General features: G+C 38.8%; 1 protein-coding gene across 2 annotated transcripts in view; it reads left to right on the forward strand.

Moving 5' to 3' along the window:
* Positions 1-18,635, forward strand: part of slc23a2 (solute carrier family 23 member 2) — a 52,183-nt gene extending 33,548 nt beyond the window's left edge. For both annotated transcript variants that reach the window (XM_042487448.1, XM_042487449.1), the window contains exons 6-15: positions 2,910-2,998; positions 3,182-3,249; positions 4,663-4,844; positions 6,033-6,153; positions 7,532-7,688; positions 8,324-8,471; positions 8,580-8,685; positions 9,593-9,860; positions 10,470-10,565; positions 12,227-18,635. In XM_042487448.1, coding sequence (XP_042343382.1) covers positions 2,910-2,998; positions 3,182-3,249; positions 4,663-4,844; positions 6,033-6,153; positions 7,532-7,688; positions 8,324-8,471; positions 8,580-8,685; positions 9,593-9,860; positions 10,470-10,565; positions 12,227-12,504 — 1,513 coding nt within the window. In that variant the 3' untranslated portion in view covers positions 12,505-18,635. The remainder of the gene's footprint in view (positions 1-2,909; positions 2,999-3,181; positions 3,250-4,662; positions 4,845-6,032; positions 6,154-7,531; positions 7,689-8,323; positions 8,472-8,579; positions 8,686-9,592; positions 9,861-10,469; positions 10,566-12,226) is intronic.
* The last annotated feature ends 988 nt before the right edge of the window (positions 18,636-19,623 follow it).

Here is a 19,623-nt window from a genome sequence, read left to right on the forward strand (position 1 = left end):
TATATATATATATAGCAGCTGCAAGGGTTACCCAAGTAATATGGTTAAACACAGTTAGAGAACTTTAAATTGTGATGCGTTATATGGACAAATTTTCAGCAAACATTTGTCAGTAGAAAATAGCTTAAGAATACACCTAATATTTGACTCATTATGGCAAACAGCAGGGACATTTTCGGTTCAGTGCATTCTCCCGGGAGAGGGAGCGAAGGCTCTCAAGTCAAAATGTCGTCTATCTCTTCACCTCTTATTCAGTTCTTCCTCACTTTCTGACACAAACAAAGACACAGCAGCGTTTTGGCTTCAACAGGAGTGGCATTCTTGTCACACCAACAGCCCACTCTCTTTTCAAAGGAAGTGCTGAGCTGAGGTGACACACACAGTAGCTTTCTATTCATTGAGAAACTTGGTTTGCATGCTGGAGGATGACAGTGGACATTTTATTTTTAGCATGTACATTTTTTATGAGCTGATGGATACTGCAAGATTACTTGCATATTTAGCATTTCAATCTGATCACAAGCGATCAGTCACAAGTCAAGAGTTTTGCAGAATTTTCTTGAAGGATAGAAAGAAGTGGGTGGAGGGAGGAGAGAAAGCAGTCTGTGTGATGAGTCACGGTGCCAAGTGAGGTCGATCCAAAAAAAAAACCCAAATGCTTTTCCAGGAAAGGTGAAGTGAACGTGCGTCTGTGTGTGTCTCACTGTGTATCCTGCTTGTGTGAACAGCTGTCACCTGCAGACATTTATAAAATTTGATATGATTCAGTGTAGCCTTGCTTTTATTTTAAATTTGATTCTTTATTTCTACAGTTTTATTTATTTATTTACAGCCTCTTCCTACTTATATACCTTTGTTTGCTGAAAAAGACACACAACTACTTCCATAATTAATAGTTGAAGTCCGTCTTTATTGTCCTTTATTTCTACCGACTGGTAAATTACATCTGTTCAGTGTAAGCTGTCCTGGCTGGAGGTTAAGTGCTGTTTTTATTTGATGGGTCTGATATTTGCAGCCGAGCACAATATTCTTTTAGCAGATGCAGTTTGAAAGCTTGAAGCAAATGTTTGACCCACAGTGTTTGAGCAGATTGGTAGCAGTCTAAGCATAACCATGCACTGATTTCATACTGCATAACTCGGCATGGGAACTGGTATGATTTTATTGATACCAGTGCCATCATTAATACTTCTTATCTGTATGTTTCTTCATAGATTCCTTTATGGATACCAGATCATTTTCTGTGTGTAAAACAGCAAACCCACACAAGATTTTAGCATCAACCATCTGTTTTTATTCCTCATCTAAAATGGATGAATGTGAGAATATTTGTACAGCATTTGTTGTCATTCCGTATTTCTTAGTTAAAGAAGAAAGTGTATTATAACAGGATATTTATACAGACATGCTGCTCGGTTGAAAAGCAGTAGCACTCAAGTGTAGAGAGTTGAATTCATGGCATTTCTGGAATGTAAGCAACATGATGTCATTGTTTTTCAATACACTGCTGTTGAAAAGACATACCTGCATCGAGTAATGGCATTAATAAACTCTGAGGTATAGGATTCCTATGGATGGAAAGTTTGGAACCGGTTCTCAATTGGAACCTTTTATTCGGTTTCCGTCCATGTGCATAACACTGTGTTATAGATTGGAAGAGATTGTTTGCTCCAAATGACTAAAGTCTTTTAAGAAAGTAAAGTATGTCATTTTACATTGCTACAAATATATTTGTGCACTCCAGAATAAAGCAGCATCTGCATAGATGCCTTAGTATCTTTAGGGTTAAACTTGAGTGTTATGGAGAGTAGCAGGTGGAAAGTTAGAGTTTACTGAAGTACCAATATTGGAACGGAGAAATTACTGATTTATGTTGCCTGCTTGTTGTTTGTTATTTTGAAAATCAAACTATTTTTCTTGAGGTCTCAAGCCTAAATCTTTTAAACTTTTGTGCTAGTCTCAAGTTCAGAGTGTCTTTTTTGTTAACATTTCTATTGATTTGTCCTTGTGCACACATTGGAAACAAGCAGCTGTACAAAGCAACATGATGACACACATATAATATGTAGGAGTGTTGGTTAAATACTAATGTCCGCATACTGTCTCTAAACCACAAATATTTTTTTTTGAAGCAAACACTGTGTCATTTCCAATCTGATCTTTGTCATGTCATCAGGGTGTATGTTTTTTGTGGCACAGATTTAGTTGGCTCAGTGCACCAGTAACACTCACAGATGATACTTCTAGCTCTGACTTTGTTCACTTCCCCTTTCTTGAAAAAATAAAAGTCCTCCTGTTTCGGGTCATTCACACCTTTGTTATTTCTGTCTTTTGTGTTTCCACTCATATGACGTCAGATCAGATCTTTTCATATCCCTCCATTGTCATGACAGCCAATTACAGTTCTAATTTAAGGTCAGCCATCATAAAAACTTGTTACTTGTTTATGAGTTTATTTAAGTTTGAATGGTACCAATGGTTTGAGTGGAAGAGAAAGAAAAGACGGAGCGAAATCTGTGCCAGCAATAACATGACTGATCTCAATAACTCACCCTGTGTTTCACTGACCTTAGATCCTCCCAAAAAGACCAGAGGGGTTCTCACAGTCCACATAATAAGAGCTATCAAGAAGTATGATCTCTGAATCCCACATTATTGACTTGAAACTGAATTAGAAAGTTTCCATTACCAAGTAGATTTTTACTTGGGTATTAGGTTTTTACTTACAAGGAATTTGCCCTGATGTTTATACGAGAAATATATTTAGAGTACTGCAACAGTTTGCAACAGTGTTGCAAAGAATCACCTTGCTTTTTACGAAATCAAAACACTTTTTTTGTTGTGCATTTCTGTGATTATTCACCCCAATAATGTCATAATGTCATCTGTTGTGCTTTTCTTGTGTTTAGGTTGCCTTTGTTCCAGGCTAGCGCTTTCGCCTTCCTCGCACCAGCCAAAGCCATCCTGTCACTGGACAAATGGAAGTGTAACACCACAGGTAACTTCTCTCGTCTGTCTCTCAAAGACTCATTCAGACAGACGTTCCTGTCTTTTACGCTATGATCTCAACTCCAAATGCTGTCTGCATAAAAGCCTGCAGAGTTATGATTCACACAGTGATATTTTTAAATTCTCTTTCTAATCTCGTTTCCTCATTGTTGGTTTTTTTTTTCACCACCAGAAGTTCCCGTGTTCAACAGCACAGAGCTCCTTCACACAGAGCACATCTGGCACCCCAGGATACGAGAGGTGAGGCAAAGAAAGAGAAAAGAAAGAGTTCAAAGGAACAGCAACTCAAGAGTCAGTAGCAAGAGAAAAAATGATGATCAAGTGCTAAATAAGAATAAATCATATGACAAAAATACAAATTAGATAAAACAATATGTAATCTCTATACACCTGTCACTTATAAAAATAGCAGTTACATCCATAATTGCTGGTTGTTCCTAATAATTGTAATACGTGCATGGTATGTATTATTTTTACTGTAACAGTAGAAATGTATAAATACTGTTGCACAGTAAGTGGTAAAATATAAAGGATATGGATAAAGACACGTACATATTATATATATATACAGGCAGATATGGCAAAATATCACTATATGATAGACATAAGAATAATTACACAGCGTAAGTATGTGTACTGTGTATATAACATATCCGATCTATTGTACATGTATATTTTACAAGTTAAACAACATATGTATGTAACAGAATCAAGAAGAAAACTAAATTTAAATTAAATATAACCACACAGAAATGTGTACACAATACAATGTATTTCTCAATGTTACAGTCAGTGTATTTAGATTTTTTATCAGTATATTTATAATTTGTTATGTATCATGGTTAAATAATGGATGTTTTTTTAGGCTCATGTTTGAACAGGAGAGTTTTTCTTCCAAGTTTCTAAATGGGAGTGTCAGTGTCTTTAAATGGCTGCAGGGTTTTTTTTCCGTGACAGAAGCTGTTAATTTGTGTTAACCTTTTCCGTTTGCGTAAGCCAGTTGAGTAATTGTTTTTTATGTGACCCGCGAATGAGACTAAACTCAATCAGACCAAATTACATTGTTGAATGGGACATGGATGGGCTGAGGGCGGGAGCGACGTGCATGTGATAAAAAGCTATGCAAGGAACACAAAGACTGATAAAGACCAGACAAACAGGATTACTATTCTGTAACCTCATCTGCTCCGACTGTGATGGAAACTTTTCTAGTTTTTATTTTTTATTCATTAATTTGATTTCACGTGATTTGGATATCACAAATGTTGGTTGGTAGAAGAGGAATTTTCTTTTTCATGGAAATAAGTAACCAGAGGAGTAGCAGTTTGATGCAGTTTTTAAATGTATTCTTTTGGCACTTTGAGCACCACAAGCTGAGTGCCATATAGTTCAGGCGAAACGGGGTGTGTTATTTGAGATTTAAACATTTAATTAAAATCTACTTTAAGGTGCTTCAGTCAGCATCATTTTGTATCCATCTGAGCCTGCACCCGTGCTTCATAAGCATGACTCAGTTTAAAGAGAATCATTTTGAAACTGCAGGAGTGTCTAAGTGTGTAGTTTCACTTTCAAAGCCATAGTCCACCCCCCCCAAAAAAACCCATCCCTTATTAGTGAACTCTCTCTGACTCTTCAATTTTTATTTCCCATCAGATCCAAGGGGCTATTATCGTGTCATCCCTGGTGGAGGTGTGTATCGGAGCGCTGGGTCTCCCCGGGATCCTGCTGAAGTACATAGGACCTCTGACCATCACCCCCACCGTGGCTCTTATCGGTCTGTCTGGTTTCCAGGCTGCGGGAGAGAGGGCTGGAAAACACTGGGGTATTGCCATGCTGTAAGTTCGCACTTTTACAGAAGGAAATTCACGTTTATACGTCAATAAAAATCTTTACTACAGTGACACCCTGAACCATTGTTCTCTGTTTATAAGGAAAAAGTAACTAAAAGTGAAGTCATTTGCTCTGTCAGCTTCTATTTATTTCTTCTTATTATACATTTCTAACAGATTTGTCATTGCCTTTTTTCCACATGCTTTTAAAAGAAATGAAACTAATTTGCTCTGGTTTTAAAGGGTTAAATAGCTTTAGAATAGGTTTTAAAAGGGTTAAGTTTAGCTACGTGTAGCGTTCTGCTGCTCCGTCTGCACTCAGAAGTCACTCTGCACTCTGAAAGTGTGGTGCAAAGAATGACGAAAGGTACTAATATTTACGGGGTGCTCCTAATGAACAGTCAAGCTCCAAAATTAGAAGATCAATACATGGCAGCAAAAATTTTAATTGTGAAAGAATGTGTGGGAACCCCGTGTCACCCACAAGCCGGAGCGTTTATTGGTCCAGTGCGGTGCAGTGCATTCTGGTAGTTGTAGGTTTTCTTCATCTTGAGCGAAGGCGAATACCACATCCCTTTTTTCAGTTTTTTCTGGTCATGTAGCACCAGTTTCAATTTCTCGGTTGTATAAGAGGACTATCTCTCCAGCAGTGAAATACTTGATGATGATTATTCACAGGGTCACGTGTGGCTCATGCACTTCAACTGATTTAAGCTGAATGAACCTTTTAGATCTCCTTCACAGAAAATATTTGCAGCCCAAGATTGAGCAGATAAAAAGGACATAAAGAAAGCCTTTTTTTCCTTAGGAAAAAGCATACTGTATCATTAAAGGCTGTAAAGATACAGAGGAGTGACTCATGGGGGAAGATGCACTTCAGAGCTGTGATATTCATGTGGTGTGACATCAGTTCCTGCTGTGTCACGGCTATTTACACTGTAGCTGGAAACCGCCTCCTCTCGCTCCTCAGGGACAGAGGATATGTGCCGGTAATTGCCACTGATTTTCTTTTTTTTCAGACAGTTAAGATAATTGATTGGCTTTGAGGCCTCTGGGGTCAGAGTCAGACGTAGATGGGAGGAAATGGAACATGTTCGCACAGGATCAGTTTTCTCGAGGGAGAATAAACAATAAAGAAAATAATTATAAGACACTGTGATCCATCAAACTGAGGGTGATTGTTTCTGTCTGCAGGACAATCTTCTTGGTGCTGCTTTTCTCTCAGTATGCCAGAAACGTTCACTTCCCTCTGCCGATCTACAGAGCCAAGAAAGGCTGGACGTCCTACAGGCTGCAGGTCTTCAAAATGTTTCCTGTAAGTACACAACTTCTCATAACAGTACATACATGCCTCAGGTTTTTGCCTTTTGCACAAGCTGTCTGGTCTCCACTTCTCATATTTTGCCTTTGAGCGAATTAACTTTGGTTTCTTTATAACTGCCCCGCTGCTTCCACCACAAACTGATCTCCCATCTAAGTCGCAAATTATTAAACAGAGCTAATACCATTCTCTCTGGGAGGTGAAGAGGTTTTCCCTTTGCATGTGTCTGTGCAGTGTACATCAGGCTTTTCCTGCCCTCTGCTGGTCATATAAAGAATAATAAAAACTCTTAAATTCACATGAAAGTTACCCTTACCTTTCTCCTCAGATAGCTTCCCATCACATTTTATTATTAATATAGAAACATATATTTCTAACATACATTTTTTTAGAAGAGTTCAAAAGCATTTTGATTGTTTTATCACTGTGTGGTTTTGGACTGCATGTAAATAATGTAATGACATCATCAAGAGCGCACAACATGATGACCTAGAAGACAGAAGCAGTCCCCCGCGCTAAAAGAATGAAACCTCCAAATATCATGTTTTATTTTAGGTGGATTTAAACAGGACTGTGCAAACAAAAATCTCCTGAAGCCATTTTAAAAGGTTAAAATGGCCTGAACATATTTCCAAATGAAACAAATTATGAGGGCAGTTTATAGTTATGGGAAGAATTTAATCTGATCCCTTACAGGGTGCCTGCGGATCCTTAAAAAGTCTTAAAATCCATTGAATTCAGTGATTTAAAAATAAGGCCCTTACTGGTGTTAAAATGTCTTAAATCAACATCTCAGCAGTCTATTGGCATTTTAAACAATTGGTAAATTAAAGATGATAATTATTAAATGTGTCTCCATATATCCCCATAAAGTCATGTTTTATGTTACTATAAATTTTTAGATAAAATTCCTCATGTTCATGTTTTTTGCTTTTTTTAATTTTTGTTTTGTAAAATTAGGCTTAAATTCAGTTGCAAGAGGCATTAAAAAAGTCTTAAAAAGTCTTTAATCCCATTTGCCTTCAGCTGTAGGACCCCTGCTTACAATAAATTGGATCAGAACTGGGAGAGGTTTTGTGAATAATGCAGGAATTAACAGAGCAGGAGGACTGTTTAACCTCCACCCACACCTCCTCCACCCTTTTTGTTTGACCAAGAGCTGAAATGTGAGGGTGAAATGAAGAAATTTGACCTAAACTATGATCTCCTTTGTTATTTAAACCAAACTTTTGCAAACTGGGATCCAAACACACATCCTACTATGATATTGTACTGTTAACTACGACAACCTACAAGCTGACGGTGATGGACAGGTGATTAGCAATCACAGATTCAGTGAGAATCTCTGATGAGCGTTTCCTTTTTCACCCAGATCATCATGGCCATCCTGGTGTCATGGCTGCTGTGTTTCATTTTCACTGTGACTGACGTTTTCCCGCCGGAGGTCGACAAGTACGGCTTCTACGCCCGCACAGACGCACGTCAAGGAATCCTCGTAGCTGCACCGTGGTTTAAGATCCCATATCCATGTAAGTGTGTGTGTTCTGTGTACGTGTGGCTGTTTGAAGGGATTGTTGATGTTATGACTAATCTCCATGAACTCTGGGCGACGCAGCTTGCAGGCGGCCAACACGTGGACGGGTTTTAGTTGCACTACGATCAGGTAGTGAGGAATAATGATCTCAGTGTTTTGACAGTTTAAGATCAGATTAGATTCATAATCATATTTGTATTTGCACACAGTAAGTACCTGTACAGTGAAATGCATTTCACCATCTAATCAGATCAAAAGTCCATGAAGATAAAAAATAAGTTTCAAAAAGTTATTGTTTTTGCAGGAAGTGGTGTAAATTTGATATACACAAAATAGTTAAAACATTATAAAATGTACAGCACAAAATAATGCAGCTATGATGTCTACAGTACACAGAAATGAGCAAATACTGTATACAGTAGGATGTTTTTTTTAAATACAGATTAATGTAGAAATAGTTTGAGGAGAGACAGATATTACTGAGAAATTGGCCATCATCAGAACACATTTGGAAATTAAACTTCAAGTATAACATTGTCTTAAAAACTAAACAAAAGTCTGTTTTTTTTGTATTTTCTGTTACGTTCAGCTGTTTCTTAGTTCTGACTCACTGTGTTTTTGCCTCTGCAGTCCAGTGGGGTTTTCCTACTGTAACAGCTGCAGGTGTGATCGGTATGATGAGTGCGGTGGTGGCCAGCATCATCGAATCAATCGGAGATTACTACGCCTGTGCTCGTCTCTCGTGTGCTCCTCCACCTCCCATCCACGCCATTAACAGGTAACTCTTCTCCAGTTTTTTATTCCTGTCCTTCTTTTCACTGTTTTCAGTTTTTTTGTGAATATGAAAGGTACTTAAATTGGTTTGGGTTTTTTTCCGTCTCTGTAGGGGGATATTTGTTGAGGGTATTTCCTGTGTGGTGGACGGTCTTTTCGGGACAGGAAATGGCTCCACCTCTTCCAGTCCAAATATAGGCGTCCTGGGAATCACGAAGGTAACCGACACCTGAACTCATTTTATTTCTCTTCTTTATCCTGCCTTTTTTTTTGTAACATTACATATGTTTTACCTGATAATTATGATACACTACAGTAGATTCGCTATATGAGCCTCTCTGCACACTTTGATTTAGTGGTTTTATTTCTTTTTCCATAATGGTTTAATTGTGCAAATAATTTAGCAAGAGCTGAGACAGCAAGTTGCTTCATTGATAGTTAATCAGCAGAAAACTGAATGGCAACTTCTTTAATATTTTTGCAAATGAAATGTGACTGAAACAATTATCAGAAGTTTTTATGATTTGTGACCTCTTAAAAACCTATCTTCTTTTCACTGTTTTCATTTTTTTTTTTAAATTGAATAAGTAAGTCTGGGGCATTTGTTTTTTGTTTGTTGGGACATTTTTAGATGGACCAATAGACAAAGTCATTTATAATACAGCCCTAAAGTATGTTAAACTAAATTTCACTAGCTTTCTGATATAGATGTTTTTACAAAGTGTCATTGTTGCGTGCATGATTATTTCACAGGGGAGAGCCCATATTATTTAGAGTTCTCAACGCAACACCACAGGTTCAGGACCAGCTAAGGCCTCTCTCTCTCTCATTTTAAATAGTGCAGACAATTTCCCAAAAATATCTTTAATAAAAAAAAAAAAGTGTCATTTTATTAAGTTGGAGGTATAAACAAACTTTGAGATGCACACACTTCTCTCGTGTGTGAGCAGGAAACATCAGTCACAATATTTGATGATATTCAGTCAGCTGTTGAGTTTATCTACTGATGCACTATTCAACTGTAAATGTGTAGCATCCTAATAATCAATGATGTATTATTTTTTTAATTGTTCAATACTGGCTGGCTTTCCCTTCGCTCCCTCTGATCTCTGATTGGTCCTCCAGGTGGGCAGCAGACGTGTGATCCAGTACGGAGCCGCCATGATGCTGCTGCTGGGGCTCGTGGGTAAATTCAGCGCCCTGTTTGCCTCTCTGCCTGACCCTGTCCTGGGCGCTCTGTTCTGCACCCTTTTTGGTATGATCACAGCGGTGGGACTCTCCAACCTGCAGTTTGTCGACCTCAACTCCTCCAGGAACCTCTTTGTTCTGGGTTTCTCCATCTTCTTCGGCCTGATGCTGCCGAGCTACCTCAAACAGAACCCGCTGGTCACCGGTGAGTGCACGGGAGAGATCCCAACATGTATACACACATAAGCGTATGTATGTACATAAGCGTGAGTGAAAATAATTCGGTTAGAGATTCAAAGTTACTGAAACCAATGCTGCGTTCACATGGATTTACGTACGCAGGAGACAGCAAACACAGTATCATTTTAACTGAATGAAAGCAGGATGTTAAAATAAGGTGATGCTGGCAAAAGCATTGGACGAAATTACCGTTCAAAGTTGGAATATTTAACTTTTTGCTGTCCTCCTTGATGGAATTTACAATCGGATGTTACATAGCTCCTTCACACAAGGTAAAAAGACAGGAGCTCTGAACAATCACTGACATTGCTAGAATAATTACATAAAATTAAAAAAACACAAAAATTTTATGTAGTGTTTTTTTCCATTCTTTATACATTTTTTTTTACTATACTACAATACGTCACACCATTGCAACATCTTGTCGCACACATTTCATTTTTCTTTTTTTTGTTGTTGCCGTGCCGTCTTGGTGTTGTTCATCTGCTGTCTGAGTGATTCCATGTGAACAAAACAAAAGACATATTTAAGTCAGTTACTAAGTTACTAATCAGCGTCTCTTTGTCTTCCTCAGGCATTGTTGGGATTGACCAAGTGTTGAACGTGCTCCTCACTACTGCCATGTTTGTCGGCGGCTCAGTCGCCTTCATTTTGGACAATACTATCCCTGGTAAGGTGTTTAATCCACTCTTTTTCACATCAAACTGATAATTATATGTATTATGTTATAAAGTTTTTTGCTGGATGATATTGATGACAATATAATGGCAGGATACAGAGGAAAATTCCAGTAATAAAATTTCAATATTGTGGCTGTGCCAAGGAGGAACAGGTATTGTTATAAAAGCAGAATGTGCTGGTTTGACCCGACATTCTCCAAACGCCTTTGGGAGAGCTGGGAGAAGACATCTGCCGCTGTGACCTGGCCCTGGTTAAATAACAGAGGAACAACCTATTTCTTTGTGTTGAATTACATCATAAAGCCCAGTTCAGACCAAAGTTTTGTAACGAGGCGAAACCGTTTTAGAATGTGCAGGAAAGAGTTGGAGCGGCTTGAACTGGTTCATCTCTGCTCGACTCAAGCCGGCTGATGGTGTCACCTGCAACTCAGCTCGTCAAGTCGCCAGCAGCTTGTTTTACAATGTGAGGCACCTCACTTGTCTCAGCAGCCAGTCAGCTCGTAGCAAAGCAGTGTCGGCTGGTCATGGCGGTTACAAACTGTCAGCAGACGGCAGGTTTGCTTGTTGTGGCATTCTCTGACAACAGCCCCCATCTCCCCAGAGCCCGTTTCAGTAACGTCTCTGCATCTGTTGACACCCTTGTCAGTCTCTGACCTCACAGTTTGTTGGTGTTGGTTGGTGGGTCGCTGCTGCCACTGGCTGTATGTGCACGTCACACACACACACACACACTATTCTGACAAATTACTCTTACAGTCATTACTTGTACAGTATCTGAAAAGCTGGGTTTTTCCAACAGAAGTAACGAGTTGTTGCTACGAAGACATTAAACCGTCCAATCTAGTTGCATTGGTGTAAACTGGCTGATTTTCAGCACACGGCAGACCAGCACATTATAAGTGGTTGCAAGTTTTAACATGTCTTTGGTCTGAAGTGGGCGCGAGAGTTAGGTAAAGGAAAATGCATCATTTCATGTTGTTTTAAGTATGTGTGATCCATTACAGATTTGCACAAAACTTAAGCAATATTTTAAAAATGACGATGAAACACAATAGCGAGACAACAGCATCTCCATTGAGTGATGTTACGTGACTTCTCCTCTCGCAATAACACTCCAAGCAGCATGGCAATGGATGTTCAAAACGTTAGCAGGTTTATTCCTATAGCAGCCACCGCACTAGCCGTCATTACGTCTAATCAAAGGCAACATAGGCATGTTATGTGAGCGATAATGGAAAGGCGTGCCCCTTAGAAGTGGGAGCGGCCAAGTATGAGGGATTTCTGGGAGGTGATACTCTACGTTTTCACAGAGGAATTGTGGATTCAGTACTTCTGCATGATCTGCTCAACTTTTCAAGAGTTCTGCCTGCTGCATCATGCCCGAGAGAGCCAGTTCCCACTGACAAGCATCATGTGACTTATAAAAGCAAAAAAAGTGTTTCCATTGCAGTTTTGCAAAATATGGCTTTTTAGAAGCGTCTGAAATACCACCTCATGCGAGCGTAAAAACTTTTTTGAGAAGGTGATGTGTTTCCATTAGCTGTATTTTATATCCCCAATTTGAATTTGCACAATTTTAGGGTTAATGGAACCTGACTAGTGTATGGATTTCAAGTAAGCTGTGATTAATCTGTCTTCCTTTTCTCCCCAGGTACCCCCGAAGAACGAGGCATCAGGAAGCTGAAGCGTGGCGCGGGCCTCAGTGCTGCAGAACTGGAGGGGATGAGATCGTACGATCTGCCGTTTGGGATGGACTTTATCCGCAGACACCCCGTCTTCAAGTACTTCCCCATCAGCCCCACCTTCCAAGGCTACCAGTGGGGGAGGCTACGGGACGCCTGCAGCAACAGAATGGGACACGGGGATGGGGTGAAGGGGGGAGGACTGGGAGGGGAGGGAGGCACAGCACCGGGGGAGAGTCGGGTATAGCCAACGGGGTGGTGCTGCAAAATTTTACATTTTGCTGATTTTGAGGAGCAAGGGATGGTACACTAAGATAAACGGATGGGAGAGCGGAAGACAGAAGTGTTGCAGGTTCTGTGTGGAAAAAAATATGACACCCCCCACCCCCCCCCTCCCGTCAGTGTGTGTTTTCTTTAGCTCGTGTCAGTCTTCTCCCACTTACCACTATGCTATTTTAAGCATGCTATAGCAAGTCACAGCATGCTATAAAAGATGTCACCATGCGGAGGTCAGTTGGTGTGTGTGCGTGTGTGTATGCAGCGAGAGAATAACGGGTTTGTGCATTAATTTATTTGCACTTTAATCCAGAAGGAGACGGATGGACGTCAAACAATCGCAGCTGAATGTTAGATAACTGCCCAGTTTTTATGAAACACATTCTACTAAAAGCACAGTAGATTTGATTATGTCAAATGAGGATTATGCAGATTTTATTATGAATAATTTGCCTCTAAACTGATTATGCAACCACATTAAAGATGCACACACACACATGCTCACACACCAACAGCCTCAACAGAACTTGCTTGAGCGCTACAATGCACGTCGGGTTCATGCAGATTGATGGAAGTGGTTCGTCAGGTGCCCTTAGCCATGCAAAGTGATTGTGAGTTTTTTATTTTTGCACTATCTGCCTCCCGAGTTCAAAAGCAGAATTTCATTCTGCAGCTCGCGCCCCCATTTCTTCTCCTCAGAGACCCGTTTAGCAGAACATCATCTTCTCACACTGAACTCACATCCCCCATTTTTCAAATGTAGTAGAGCTCTAATATTCACAGGACCTCCAATGTAACATGGTTTACATCTCTTTAATGTGTCAGTATTATGCATCGGTCACTAACAAGACCAAAACTATACATTATAATGGAACAAAATTAGGTTTTATTTTTATTTGATGACCTTAACTTTATTATTTTACCTCTAACACACAAAGGCACTTGCAAAACGAAACAAGCTTTTAATAATACCTCCACTGCCGTGATGAAAAGTCACATTAATGGCACACAGTAACAGACATGTGGCCTTGTCAGACAAACCTTGTGTGCTTAAATTCTGGTAGTGTTGGTACCACTAAAAAGCAGGAGGAGATCTGTCATCCTCTGTGTGGATCTTCTCTCACATGTGTCTCTTCTTTAAGCAGTAATGTGTGTTAATGTAGGAATTGGGCATACATTTTTCACCCCTGCTTCTATCCAAACTTACTTGGTTTTCCCATCCATGCATTCAATTGGCGCTTAAATAACTGTCCGAAAAAGTCAAGTTTGTGGTTTGGATATCCAGTATTTAAAGGTCCAGTGTGGAGGATTCAGTGGAAGTTTTGGCAAAAATGGTAAATTAGATAAGTATGTTTTCAGTCAAGTTTAATCACCTAAAAGTAAGAACTGTGTTTTGGTTACCTTAGAATTAGACATTTATAACTAAATAGGGAGTGGATCCTCATCCATAAAATCCACCTTGTTGTTTCTGCTGTAGCCCAGCACGGACAAACCAAACACTGACTCTCATGAGATCATTCCTGTTTTTGCATTTTCATAATGACCTCTACAGTTTGCAGCACCTCTGTGACGGGTTGGAAAAACACAGATTTTTCTGTGAAATTGCTGTATTCAGTGGTTTTACCTGTTTAAATCACACCATCCATTTGTTTGGAGAGGAGGAGACCTCTGCCGATAATGTGGCTCCCGGTAAAAACTTAACATCTGAGTTGTTCAGAAGATTGAATTTTAGCTATCAGATTGTATCAAAATTTGAAAACGGCTTGCTCAGGAGAAAAGGATTCTGAAATCAAATAAAATCATGTAATCCAGTCTTAGATTTGATCTGGATCAAACCTTCAGTTTGTAATGTTCAAAACTTTTTAGTTGTGTTGTGTTACCTTTGATCCAGAGAAATCAGAATAATCCTGAATCCAGAAAAGATTCCGAAATCAGATTAAATCATGTAATCCATGAACACTAAAGGAATTCTAACCAGGAGAAGTTTCAGCTGGTTGCAATTTGCAGTTCTCACTGCAAGATGGCACTAAAGCCCCGAAATCGTACACACTGGATCTTTAAATGTAGTTTTAGGGGTTTCTTTTGTTCTTTGGATCGACTCAGAGATGGAGCAGATGTTATTAACAGTTCTCACTTATTTAATGATTAATTCCCTAACATTCCTCTTCCTCCCATCCTCAGTCACTGTTCCCCTCCCACTCTTATCCCTCTTTATTTAATTACCTGCTGATGTTTGTTACTGTTCATGTCTTTTGTATTTCAGGCTATTAAGCTGAGTAACTGAGAGTTTCAGAGCACCAGCAGCCTGTCACTTATTAACCCAGGTGTGACCCTTAAGAGCAAGTCTCTAATTTGACAACACCGTGTGCCTCTGGTGTTTTTTAATTGGAATAATTCACAAAAAATCACAAAAAAGTTTGCAATATTATAATCTTGGTAAATAAACCATAGCACAATGAGAGAAAAAATGAAAGAAAACTACTAAAGATTTAGCCCAGCTGAGATTTTTACTAAACCAAAATGTTTGAAGATCTTTTACGTCTTCTATTGATCTGTTACCACATACCAAAACTTTTCTGTAAGCATTGGCATGTGTCACGATTCAAAAAAATTACTTTGACTAATCATCCCAAATTTCTTCACTTTTTATCTCATTTATTAAAGTTATTTATTTATTTATGAGAAGAAAGTTGATGTTTAAAGATTGCTTGAAGCAGGTCTATGTGTCTCTTGCACAATGTTGAAAGTATATTTATTAGTTTACGTGTTCATGCCCTGTAAAGGTCGGTGTGATGGTGATAATGGACCGCCACTCCGCAACTAGAGTCGGTGCTTTTAGAAACTCACCCGTGGAGAGCAGTTTCTCCTAAAGATAGTTTCTGATGTAAGATGCTTCTATTTCATTCCATTTATATCATGTTATTTTTAAAAATGAGAAAAACACTTTTACATGTTGGAACTGGATAGTTTAGTCTAATTTGATAATCAGGGCCTTTTCCTACAAGTACTGTTTGCACATGTAACGGTGCCAAGAACATCGGGTGTCAGAGTCCTGAAACCCTGAAGTGTCACTAGAGTGCATATTCACATTTATAGTTGAGTATGAACGTTGTTTTTGTTTGATGACCTGAAGACAAGTGGCTCATTGTGAGTGAACATTTTTGGGGCCTCAGTCTGTGATGGCATGGTCAGCTGCACGGTAGCCCCATTCATGACCTCAGCACTCTCTACGTTACTCTGTGATTCAGTCGCGTAATTCAGACTGGGCGTGGGGAGATACGGCTAAAATCTTGCATTTTAGCCATATCTGTATAATTACACATCATTGGATGTGTAATTATACGTCACGATAACAATATTTATCACAATATAGTAATTGTTCTGTCTGTAACTTCAATTAAGACATGGGTTAAAATAACCATCTCATCAGTCACATTTGATCATTTTCATCTTACTTCTATACAAACAAAAACCGTCTGCCTCACATGAAACAACACTCAAGTTAAAAACAAAAGACTCAAAACAGCAAAATGAAGATTCTTTCAAAAGTTCATCAGGAAAATTATTTCAATGTTACACATTTCTTACAGCATCACTCTCCTCCTCCATGTCTGACCAAATCAGAGCTGTCTTCAGCCCCGATGAAGCATAACAGACTTTTGTCTAAATAAAAACAGGGGTACGACGAACACCCTTTTGTGTCACGCAGCTGCACTGCCTTTAAATATGGCAGTGCTTAACTAAATTAAATTCAGAGGTTTTATTGATATGGGAAACTTGTTTTCATTGCTGAAAAATGAAATTTAAAAAAATGTAAAAAGAAAAGAGGGAAAATGTCCCTCAAATCCCGTTGCACACCCTTTCAAGGAAACATGTTGTTCAGCCTGAAAACCAAAGCAGAATGAAGCACACTGTTTTCAGACTGAATGACTCCAGGTTACCTCGCGAGAGTCCAGCCTTGACTGTTAGCCAAGCCATTGATAGCCCGCCCGAAGAGCTCAGAAATGTTATTTCTACTGTCCCATGGTATATAACATCATGCCCAACCATAATTTAAATGTTGGTGGAAGAATCTACCCTTTTCCTTCTTCTTCTTTTAAAACCTGTTGTCCAGTGGTGGGTCAGCTTCAAATGTATTTTTGTGACTTTGCAGATGTTAACTGTCTTTGCTCGAGAAGCAAAGTTAAAATCTTATATTTCCACAGACTGTGGTGCTACTTTTTGCCAGCTTGTAGTGCTGAACAGGCAGTGACCAGTGTTTACCACATACTTTATTTGGATGTTTCTAAAAATAGAGCCGCCCACAGTATTCATATGGAGACGCTGATTTTGATCTCTCTTATTAAGTGTCACAGATTTTAGTATATCACAGTCACGGCTGTCAAAATGTGTGACCCTGTCTGGACACCACAGGGACAAAATATTACTAGAGGTCCAAATGTCGGCCCCGATAATTGGCCGTTGGATCTGTCGACCCCTAATTTTTAATTACACCTTTCAAAACACTGTATGCAAGTAAAATAAAACATTTGCAGTAGTTAAACATCAACAGCTGAAATTGAGGTCACAGAATCTCTTAGGTGTCGTAGTCTGTGAAAATGTTGGATTTAAATATTGATCTTAACAAATATGTTATCATTCTCTAATGTGAGCGAACCACAGAGAAACAAAGAGAGTGCTGAAGTCTTAATAGAGGCTCGACTGTAGCCGGTGACCACTGATGTGTGCAGAAACTGTAAATCTAAAACCTCACCGTCCTCATCTAAACGCTGGATCGGCAGCTGTAGATAAGAAGCAGTGTTACAGGGCAGTTGGTAAACATAGCGGTGTGTTTTTGGCACACCGGCCGATGTTTTTGGCGCCCACGCTGCGTGACCTTGCTCCAGGAGCAGGTGATGATCAGAGGTCAGAAAGCAGTCACCTCCTCCTGCTGCTACTTCTCTCAGAGAGGAGAGTGAACATTGGGGGTTGGACACTTTTTGGCACCTGTTTTAGTGAATTCTTAAGGACATGCACACATAATAATCACATGCACAACGTGTGACCTCTGTCTTCTGTGTCATATGTTCATACGACCAGCACTTACTGTCCCATCACCACCTCTCTCCACACACTCTCTGTTTAACCCCCTCAGTCCTGCAGTGAAATATACAGGTGTCCTCTCATGTTTAGTGTACCTGGTTTTTCTCCCGGGAGTTCTTAGTGTTGACGTGTCTGGATGCAGGAGACGACACTGGCTGGCCGCCTTTTTAAGACCCTGTTGGTGAATCTGCCTCATAACTAAACATAAAACTGAACTTTGGATGTCTTTGTGCCTACAGGCAGCTTCCTCTTGTTTTTAGCTTTTACTCCTCTGTTTTTTGACTGGTTTATAAACACTTTCTCACACAATTGTTACAGTAAAAACACTTTGAATTTCAAGTAGAGACCTCCTTGATGGTTTTCTGTCTTGAATGACACGCAGGTGGGTTTATCCAGCAGCTCCTAAGAAGGTGGCCATGAGGTGTGAAACACAAAGACATCGATCCCTTTCAGTTATTTTGAAGGGGGTGCTACCTGAAGAATATACTTTTGTGTATTAAGTGTTTTATCTTTTTCAATGTTTTGGGGTTTTTTTATACTTCATTTTTATGTTTTTGCAAGCAAATATTTGTAAGAAACAAATCATAACGTTTAATCTTAAATCATGCTGGAAAGCGCACCATTTTGTTGTACTTTTTATTTAAAAAAGTAAATACATTTTGATCCTATTTGGAATCTGTGGTTTGGTGGAATCTTTTTGTTTTATTTTGTTAGGACCTTTTCATATTGTATTTTTTTACTCTAACACTGCTTTCTGTCCATGTTAACTCATATTACCAGTATAAATGAAAGAATGAGTTGAGAATCTTTAAATAGATGTAAAAACAAAACAACAAAAAAATAAATGTATATTTAATGGAGTAAAGTTTGCTAAACCTTCTGGGAGAGAAATTGTGTAAACTAATTGTAGCAACAAAATGTTTTATTCTTTGTTCCTAAAACTATTTAATAAGATGTTACTGAATGAATGCAGTCTTTTGTCTTTATTGGTAATAAAACTGAGTTATGTAGCTGCTCAGATTCTTTGACCACCTGATTTAAGTAAATATAAATATGGATGTACATTAGAGAAAGATCTGCTGACCAACACTTTATTTTATAACCACGAGTGCTATGAAAATATGTCACTTTTTCCAGCAGTTTCCAGCCTGCTTGATCACAGTGATCAAAATACAGCAGGCCTGTGTACCCATGGTAAAAACATTTTTACTAATTTAACAAATCAGCTCACAGAATACAGTGTAACACTCTTATACGACAGACAGGCAGATGCTGATAAAACACTATTTTAATATTAGTAGCCGTACATGTTTTCAATGTTGCTATCAAATTCCAAGCTGGAAGCCTAATATCAACTATTGTAAAGTTATGGATTAAAATTATAAGATTGTTGGGACAGCCTTATCATGCAAATAGAGATGGATTACACACCAGGTAAAGCAGAGACTGACACAATTCCCCCTGTCAGCTGGTTTCTAGTAATGCAGATTATCAGAATTTTCTTTGGAAATATGCACTACAAACCCACAATATCAACTAACTAACTGTGGCCTTGAGATAGGTGCCGCTTTTTACCAAACTGTGAGCTCCTCTCTTGAAAACTGGGGTCCCTAAATAGTTATAAGAAATGTATTGTTTTTGCTTATCTTAAACACAATGCACAAAGTGCGAATTAATGATATATTAAGGCTGCAAGGATTCTTTTCATTATCGATTCATTATTTTAAAAATCATAATGTAGTGAAAAACACCCATCACAATTCCCCTGGACCTGAAGTTATGTCCTTAATCAATTTATTTTGTCCAACCAATGGACAAAAGTAAAAACGTTAAATTTACCTTTATAAAAGATAAGATTTAGTAGCAATTCCCTTTTTTGTTTACTTTGGGGTTTTGTGTTGCTAATTTTCAGGCACTTTTCTTGCACTTTATTATTTTTTTTTTTTAACAAATTTCTAGCTAAATTCTGGGTCAATTCTTCTTAAATTGCTCGTTGCCTTCTTTTCAT

The sequence above is a fragment of the Plectropomus leopardus genome, chromosome 6 (genome assembly GCF_008729295.1).
Source record: "Plectropomus leopardus isolate mb chromosome 6, YSFRI_Pleo_2.0, whole genome shotgun sequence".
NCBI classification, from domain to species: Eukaryota; Metazoa; Chordata; class Actinopteri; order Perciformes; family Serranidae; genus Plectropomus; species Plectropomus leopardus.